Here is a 9,394-nt window from a genome sequence, read left to right on the forward strand (position 1 = left end):
CTAGAGATGACACAAAGATAACTTCTGCAATACGTATGACACTACTTGTATGATTTGTATATGATACTGTACACACCATCGAGCCATAAATGTGTGTGACAAAAATAAAACAAGCCATTAAGTTGCATTTTCTTTTGCGAATTATTAAGTTGCATATTGGACAGACATCAAAGACATAAGGATCGTACGGAAAGATGTTCCGTTGCACAAAATACCCTGAACCAAACACATTAAAAACATACTATATGCATATGTACATAGTAAAATAATGATAGTCACTACACAGAGAAATTGACACAACAATCAAGAAAAAATAGTACTGACAGGAAAAGAAGAAGTCAACCATTTTTGCCCTACAGAAAAGATGTCGCCTTCCTTCAAACTTATTCTGTACTAGCTTTTTATTGGGCCAAAGCTGTCTCACTCGCTGGACCAGCAGCATGTCGAGAGAGCCCGTTGGAATCAAGGCATGACGACACTGACAGGCCTATCGAAGATCCAGCTAAACGGGACCGGCGTGGGCTCCTTGCGCGCCCTGCCCGCCCTGTCGTGCGCCTTCTCTTCCATCCTCCGGATCTTCTCCGGCAGCGCGCACACGTAGTCCCGCGCGCGCCTCCCCTCGCCGGACAGCCCCTCCGCCAGCTCCTCCACCCGCCACTGCCCGATCAGGTGCTCCAGGATGCCGCGGTAGTCGGACGCCGTGTACACCCCGGCCTGCTGCGCGGCGGCCGCGTAGTGCGCGAACAGGTCGGCGTCGCGCCCGTCGTCCATGAGCGCGGCCGGCATCGTGATCCGGCGCCGCATCATGTACGCCATTGCGCGCACGGCCGCGTCCGGGTCGACCTCGAAGATCTTGGCCACGACGCGGGTGTAGGCGGCCTCGTGCCGCTTCTCGTCGGCGGCGATGGCGCCGCAGATGCGCGCCAGCGCCACGTCCCCGTGCGCGCCCACCTGGCGCGCCGTGTTGCCGTGGGAGATGGAGGTGGCGCGCTCCTGGAAGGCCACGTAGACGAAGCCGTGGTAGGCCGACGCCGGGGCGTGCATGGCCATCCCGGACGCGATGAGGCGGTGCACGGTGCGCTCCACCTGCCGCATGTCCAGCCGGCCGGACAGGGACATGTAGCGGCTGAGCACGTCGCCGTGCCGGTTCTCCTCCGCGGACCAGCCGCGGATCCACCGCGCCCAGGCCGTGCCGTCGGCGCCCGTGGTGTCGCGGGTGGCCTCGAAGCGGTTCGACATGCTCTGGTACGTGGGGAGCGCCTCCTCCGTGACCATGTTCCCCACCAGGCACACCAGCTGCGCGTCTGGCACGCCCTCCGCCCTGGCGCGCAGGTCCAGGCACGCCGCGTGGAACCCGTCCGCGCCCAGTGCCGCTGCGTCAGGGAGCATGTCCGACGGCTGCCACACCTCGTCCGCCGGCTTCAGCAGCGGCAGCATGTGCGCCTCCGCCCACGGCTCCAGGTGCGCCAGCACCTCCAGCCTCTCCGGCGCCAGATACCTCCGCCATTCCTCCTCCTCCTCCCGCCGCGCGGCCACCATGGCCGTCGATCCTCCTCTGCTACTCACCGCGCTCCGACACCTCCTGCGCGCCCCCATGCAGGGCACGATTACATCAGTTAGTGACTACTTTCATGCACGGACGCCATTACATTACATTCTGAAAACAAAAACAGAACATCAATTAGCAGTTGCTACTACTTGATCACCAGCCCCAGATGACATATATTTCTCACACCAGTCATTCATATACTTTCGGATACAATCTTTGGTCGGTTCAAATTGACCATTCTTCATTCTACCTTCTGGAACAGGTAGACCGAGGTACTTTTCTTCAAACTCAGCCTTCTCAATGTTCAGAATTGATAAAGTTTGTTGTCCATCTTCCTCTTTTACTTTGTTACCGAGTAGGATGGAGCATTTTGATGGGCTGAGTAGTTGACCTGTACCCCTCTCATATTTTCCTAGGATTTTCTTCACAATTTCCGCTTGCTCCTTTTTTGCTTCAAAAAACAAGAGGCTGTCGTCAGCGAAGAGAAGGTGAGACAAGCCTGGAGCTCTACGGCATATTTTAAGTTCTTTCATTCTTGACTCCCTGATTTCGTGATCAATGAGAACTGAAAGACCTTCGGCCACGAGAAGGAACAAATAAGGGGATAGAGGATCGCCCTGTCTCAGTCCTCGTGTGGGGTGGAATGCTTCAAGAAGTGAACCATTGAGCCGGACTGCATATCTGACAGATGTAACACACGCCATGATCCAATCTATCCACTTATCAGCAAAACCTAGCCTTCTCATGGATCTTTCAAGGAATATCCAATCTACACGGTCATAGGCTTTACTAAGATCGAGTTTGTAAGCACAGAATTCACCTGCCTTATTGTTGTTTGTCTGGAGCGCATAGATGCATTCAAAGGCCATGAGGGCGTTATCTGTAATCATTCTTCCAGGGATGAAGGCACTCTGAGAGGGTGAGATGATCTCGTCTAGCACTGGTCTAAGTCTGTTTGCCATGCATTTAGAGATAATTTTATAAATCACATTGCAGAGGCTAATAGGCCGATAATCCTTCAGACTAACGGCATCTTTAGATTTCGGGATTAGGACAATAGAAGTGTCGTTTGTGCCTTCAGGCAGAGAACCAGTCCTAAAGAATTCCTTCACAGCAGATATTACTTCCTCTTTCACAAGGCCCCAATTACGTTGGAAGAAACGCGCCGGGAAACCATCTGGACCTGGCGACTTCATGGGTCCAATCTGAAACAGGGCGTTGCTTATCTCATCGTCAGTAAAGTCTTGGCAGAGTTTTTCATTGGTTTCAGCATTTATTTTTTCCTGAAAGAGGTGGAGGATACCCTCAGGGTCCACAGATTCATCCGTGCTATAAAGATCTTTAAAAAACTCAGTTGTCATCTCCTTTATTTTTTCTTCATTCTTCATAATATTACCATCTCCATCAGACAGTTGTGTAATGTTATTTTTCTTTGACCTCCAACTAGCTTTCCTATGAAAATAGCTAGGGTCATCTCCAGGCTCTTCGACATTGTTGACTGAATGAGGTAGATGGGTATAGTACCAGAAGATATTGCACCATACGCTCATAGTCAACATGCCACTCAAATAAGCTAGGCAACCATTCTTTAGGATTTTTTTTTCATTACATTGCTTGTTTTCATGTGGAATATCATATTCCATTACACTGCTTATTTTCATTACCCAATCTTTTAAATGCCTTTTCATATGGGATTACATTATAAAGTTTTTTTTTTCTTGAAGAATGCACTATCGAAGGTGCACCAATCATATAAAAGGGTTGCCTTAACGACATAAGGAGGCTTTATCTGCACGGCCATTAATATATAATTTGATATTTTCTTTATAATTAAATATTTTACTATGTTACAGGAATTTCCTAGAGATTACACAAAGATAACTTCTGCAATACGTATGCCACTACTTGTATGATTTGTATATGATACACACCATCGAGCCATAAATGTGTGTGACAAAAATAAAACAAGCCATTAAGTTGCATTTTCTTTTGCGAGTTATTAAGTTGCATATTGGACAGACATCAAAGACATAAGGATCGTACGCAAAGATGTTCCGTTGCACAAAATACCCTGAACCCATGTTATTAGAAGAACAATAAGGAATAACGACGTAGGAAAAAGTGACTATGAGGAACGAAAACAAACACATTAAAAACATATACTATATGCAATATGTACAGCACAAAATAATAGTCACTACACAGAGAACTTGTCACAACAATCAAGAAAAAAACAGTACTGACAGGAAAAGAAGAAGTCAACCATTTTTTTGTCCTACAGAAACAGAAAAGATGTCGCCTTCCTTCAAACTTATTCTGTAGCTTATTATTGGGCCAAAGCTGTCTCACTCGCTGGACCAGCAGCATGTCGAGAGAGCCCGTTGGAATCAAGGCATGACGACACTGACAGGCCTATCGAAGATCCAGCTAAACGGGACCGGCGTGGGCTCCTTGCGCGCCCTGCCCGCCCTGTCGTGGGCCTTCTCTTCCATCCTCCGGATCTTCTCCGGCAGCGCGCACACGTAGTCCCGCGCGCGCCTCCCCTCGCCGGACAGCCCCTCCGCCAGCTCCTCCACGCGCCACTGCCCGATCAGGTGCTCCAGTATGCCGCGGTAGTCCGACGCCGTGTACACCCCGGCCTGCTGCGCGGCGGCCGCGTAGTGCGCGAACAGGTCGGCGTCGCGCCCGTCGTCCATGAGCGCGGCCGGCATGGTGATCCTGCGCCGCATCATGTACGCCATGGCGCGCACGGCCGCGTCCGGGTCGACCTCGAAGATCTTTGCCACCACGCGCGTGTAGGCGGCCTCGTGCCGCTTCTCGTCGGCCGCGATGGCGCCGCAGATGCGCGCCAGCGCCACGTCCCCGTGCGCGCCCACCTGGCGCGCCGTGTTGCCGTGGGAGATGGACGTGGCGCGCTCCTGGAAGGCCACGTACACGAAGCCGTGGTAGGCCGACGCCGGCGCGTGCATGGCCATCCCGGACGCGATGAGGCGGTGCACCGTGCGCTCCACCTGCCGCATGTCCAGCCGGCCGGACAGGGACATGTAGCGGCTGAGCACGTCGCCGTGCCGGTTCTCCTCGGCGGACCAGCCGCGGATCCACCGCGCCCAGGCCGTGCCGTCGGCGCCCGTGGTGTCGCGGGTGGCTTCGAAGCGGTTCGACATGCTCTGGTACGTGGGGAGCGCCTCTTCGGTGACCATGTTCCCCACCAGGCACACTAGCTGCGCGTCCGGCACGCCCTCCGCCCTGGCGCGGAGCTCCAGGCACGCAGCGTGGAACCCGTCCGCGCCCAGCGCCGCCGCGTCCGGGAGCATGTCCGACGGCTGCCACACCTCGTCCGCCGGCTTCAGCAGCGGCAGCATGTGCGCCTCCGCCCACGGCTCCAGGTGCGCCAGCACCTCCAGCCTCTCCGGCGCAAGATACCTCCGCCATTCCTCCTCCTCCTCCCGTCGCGCGGCCACCATGGCCGTCGACCCTCCTCTGCTACTCACCGCGCTCCGACACCTCCTGCGCGCCCCCATGCAGGACACGATTACATCAGTTAGTGACTACTTTCATGCATGACGCCATTACATTACATTCTGAAAACAAAAACAGAACATCAATTAGCAGTTGCTACTACTTGATTACCAGGTGTTCATCGTCGCTGATGGCTTGCAGCAGTAGGTGCTGCTGCTGGCTGGTTTGCATGACGACGTGTAGCCGAACCTAGCTAACATGGTTGCTGCTTCTGTTGCCGCCGCCGCTGAGTCTTCGTTCCTATCAGATGAGAGGAAGCAGCGTCACATATATATAGACGACGTACCTAGATATATAGCCTGGTTGGCAATTATTTATTCCACCACATGTCAATGTCATTTTAGACATGTCCACATTATTCAAAGCACAACCCTGACTTTCCTACGAATGTGTTGGTGAAATTTGTGGAGTGTGCATATCAACACACTTTCATGAGAAATCTGGTGTTACTTTTTTCATGGAAAAGGAGTGGACTGTATAATGACTGCAATTGTTTTAGTACAGCATCTATTTACCTATAGTGATAGTACTAATCGACTAGAACATGGCTGGTGGCGTGGTAACCATGGCCTGGTAATTTTCTTAATCAAGCAGAAGGATACAAGGTTAGATGCACATTAACTAAAGATAGATCGAGAGTTGAGTAGGTTACATACGCATCAACAAATGATACACCAGATATACATATATAGATAGGTCGACAGACTCCTTTTGATGCATTTATATATATCCGGTTACCTACTTGTTTAGTTGTTTTGGAGATATGCCCACATGGATTTTATGAGGAGTGCCGGCCAATCAAACATGGTAGCCATGGTCTTCTCAAGCACGCATACTAAGAGACATTTTCATCTCTTCTAATGGTACACTAAAACAACCTTAGCACAAGTGTGATATCAGATAAGTTACATGACAAACAAAACAGAAATGAAACGGAGAGATCGAAGTTTACACCGCACCATATATTAATTTCTGTTTTAATTTGTAAATACCGAGTTTTATTCTGCTCCGTTGGGTTTCATGAGTTTCAAACAGATTGACGTGCTTTTGCTAGGCCCTCTCCCAAGCTGCCGCGCCGGGCTGCACCGGAGAGCCGCCACCCACCTAGTCTAACCGCCCTCTCTCTGGCTCCTCTCGCCGCCCGCCGGTTTCGTCGCCGGGCAAAGCCCAGGTGGTGCGGTGGCGGTGGAGTTTCCTCAATCGACGACTGCGGCGGCGTGGATCTCACGGTGCCGGCGTCCGCTCCCGCCTTTTGAACGATGGTGGTGTGGGATGGCGACGACCAGCAGATCGGCGAGCTCCTTAGCGATGGACAACAACGGTGGGTGGCGGCGGTTGGCAGGGCCCCGATGTGGGCCTAGATGGGCCAACCAATCTGCTACACCTACTGCAGCGACATCATCGACGGCGGCACGCGCTGGAACTTCTGGGATGTTCCGCGGCATGAGAACACCTGGGGCAGTGGCTCCGAGCACGTCGGTGGTGGTCTCCACCTTCACCGAGGGTGGCCGGCCGGTTTGCAACGAGTTGGGAGACGTGGATGTCGGTGAAAACCTAGCCCCAACTCTGGTCATGGCGTTTTACATCGTTACTTTGATGAAGGCATCGCCGTTGCATTCTACGTCTACTCGCTCGTTCTGCTTCAGGGGAAACCCCAAATGTGGGTATCCCGGATCGGACGATGCAGCGCTTCTGCGCCGTTCTACCTCCTAGGGTATTGTTTTTAAAGCAGCAACTAAATGGTGGTGGCTTCTGGAGGAGTGGTGGTCTGCATCTACCGCGCCGTTGTTGGCGAGTCTCGGCGGCATGTCGCAACATGGCCTAGATGACGGACATGGTGTGATGGACTCGCACAAGGTGGGTGCGCTGCCTATTTCCATGGCAGTGTCGATGGCAGACCTGACAAGGGCTATGCAGATCTTTGGCCTGAAGATGGACCAGTGGTTCATGGTGGTGATGGATTCCGTAACATGTGCATGAGGTGCTCGTTAAAGAGTCTGCTAGACCGGATGGTCGCTTCCTTTTCGCTTAGTGGGTGTCTCGGGGTATGCGATGTTCCCGGTTCCTAGTTGATTGGAGTTTTCCTTCGTCTTATAGGGATTAAGCCGGGTTGACATGATCTTCAGTTGTTATTGGGTGTGTAGGTGTTACGTGGTGGCTTAAGGTATATTGATGTATGTTTTCATCAAACCTTTGTTGAATAAATCAATAAATAGGAAGGGGGCACTCCCTCCATTTTGAAAAAAATGCCCTGCTCTCCTAGTGTGAGCCACATCATAAGTTGTTAAGATTTGCTCTTTGTCCATCAATAGCTGTTTGATTCGGACATAGAGAGCCTCTCCACGATGAGCATCAAACATTGCACTCTAAGCAGTTTTAGATCACAATGCATTTAACCGTGGCATGATCAACCTTTTTATTACTCCCTCCATTTCTTAATATAAGCCGTATAGTTTCTGGCACGAACATTAAATAACACACATTGAGGAAAAATTACACCAGTTTTTGGCGAGATTACCACTGAATAATTGACGTGAGAAAATAGAGGACTTTGCATAAGATAAGAAAACATAAACTAATCTCTGAAAAAATTATCGAGACAAGTGATGCAACACAATACACCTTATATTCTGGATTTTTTTTTAAAAAACAGTATGGCTTATATCTAGGAGCGGAGGGAGTATGATTTTTTTTTCTGTATTTTTGCTAATTAGCCTCAGATGTTTTAAATTTTATGTCATGAATTTATATTCTATGCAATATTTAGTAACCGGATCTCCAATTTTGTCGCCACAGACAGTCTACCATCTACTCCCTCCTATCCAATCCATGATAAGTGTCAATGTGATCAGGACACATATTATGGATCATAGAAGGGGCGAAGCTTCCCTTTGGACAAGGTTGCTCTAGCTTGATTTTTGGCAAAAAAAAAAAAATCGCACATGTATATGCATGTCTAGACATACAACCACTTTTGTACAACTTCTTTGTGTTTCTAAATAAAAAACAAAAGAAAAAGATAAAATGGGTGGCAGGGGAGAAGATGCTACCGACTTGGGTCCGATCCGACTCTTCGAGCATATCACCCGGTGCCGGCGGCTAGCCATCTAAAATTCTAGCCTATAGGTTTTCTGCGAGAGCGAGACTGAGGAGTGCAGATAGTTTGTCGATGTGACTTTGCTATCAAGACAATTTATTTTTTTCTGTCATTTTTTTATGTTTTAAAGTTCGTCTGACATTAATTTTTTTTCCGTCCTTCGCTACTGGATCAGAGGGAGTTGTTTATTGGCTGTAAACTCAAAAACTCATCAGTCGCACTCTCAGTGTAGGCTATCAATCAATCTACCAGAAAATTCATCCTGCCCGATCCTGGTCATAATCATTTTGGATCTTGGAGTAATGAAGGGCCAATAAAAGAACACTAGGCTGGTTTTGGACCTTGGAGTAATGAACGCCTAGGCTGGTTTGCTGTCCGAGCCAATATACCTACCTTTCCGAAACCACGCATGAGCGGCATGACTAAACCAAAATTGTGTCTGAACTTTTTTTGCTAATATTATGGACAATGACAAGAAAAATGAAGTTGGCAAATGGTCGTAATCAGCATGCCAAGGTGTTGACGCAAGCTCAAGAATATAATGCTATGGGCCCAAATTGGCAAATGTACATATCTTTGACATGCGAGGAGCGATCATGGATCAGTCTTAAAGCATGTGTGCAGTGGTTGAATGGGCAAACTTGTTGAGTGATAAATAAAAACGTTGACGTCTTGCTTGCTGTTACGTGCACAAGCATACCACTTGCCCAAATTGCTATAATATGTTAAAAGGAATCATGTTAGCTAGGGTGTTGGAGCTTAATCCCACACATAAGCTCTTGAAGTAAGTGGAGCTAGGCGTGGCCACGTCTGCTAAGACAGATCGTATGGTTTGAGTTTAATGCACCTCCTCTACGTTCACTCGGTGGTATCTGTTCCACGATTCCATTGACAATTTGACAGGAAGCCAAGCAGGTACGAGATGGCTAGGTCGAGAGCAACCACACAAGACATATAATTCTGTGAACTATTGCAATATGTATACGTGGTGTCGCTTGACGCCCTGGGTGACCAGCCGCTCAACTTGGCATGGGCATATATAGTGACGATGAAAGCTGAACATGTATGAATTTGGTTGCGTGGCCATGTTCATTTCATATAGCTAGACTTGGTATGGGTATATAGTGATGATGAAAGCGTTTGAACAACTATATATCTACGGATCTGTACACATTGGATGGGCTCGAGGACGACGCTTCTTAAACTGTCTACGGGTCTGTACACACTGG

General features: G+C 49.6%; 1 protein-coding gene across 2 annotated transcripts; it reads right to left on the reverse strand.

Annotated features, from left to right (window-relative positions):
• Positions 1-228: 228 nt before the first annotated feature.
• Positions 229-5,329, reverse strand: LOC124683069 (acyl-[acyl-carrier-protein] desaturase 7, chloroplastic-like). Of its 2 annotated transcripts, none has more exons than XM_047217646.1 (2): positions 5,180-5,329; positions 229-1,582 (listed from the first exon to the last, which is right to left on the reverse strand). In XM_047217646.1, the coding sequence occupies exons 1-2, from the start codon at positions 5,266-5,268 to the stop codon at positions 463-465; spliced, it is 1,209 nt and encodes a 402-aa protein (XP_047073602.1). In that variant the 5' UTR covers positions 5,269-5,329; the 3' UTR covers positions 229-462. The 2 variants fall into 2 exon arrangements, with proteins under 2 accessions (XP_047073602.1, XP_047073601.1); XM_047217645.1 differs by lacking the exon at positions 229-1,582 and adding an exon at positions 3,687-5,056.
• Positions 5,330-9,394: the final 4,065 nt, after the last annotated feature.

This window comes from Lolium rigidum, chromosome 1 (assembly GCF_022539505.1).
Source record: "Lolium rigidum isolate FL_2022 chromosome 1, APGP_CSIRO_Lrig_0.1, whole genome shotgun sequence".
Classification (NCBI taxonomy): Eukaryota; Viridiplantae; Streptophyta; class Magnoliopsida; order Poales; family Poaceae; genus Lolium; species Lolium rigidum.

What these genes read in the sequence shown, in the direction of transcription:
- LOC124683069 (XM_047217646.1), bottom strand. Translation starts at nt 5,268, where the DNA reads ATGTTAGCTAGGTTCGGCTACACGTCGTCATGCAAACCAGCCAGCAGC. An exon ending in TCAGCGACGATGAACACCTG is followed by an intron (nt 1,583 to 5,179) that starts GTAATCAAGTAG and finishes GGGGGCGCGCAG; the next exon opens with GAGGTGTCGGAGCGCGGTGA.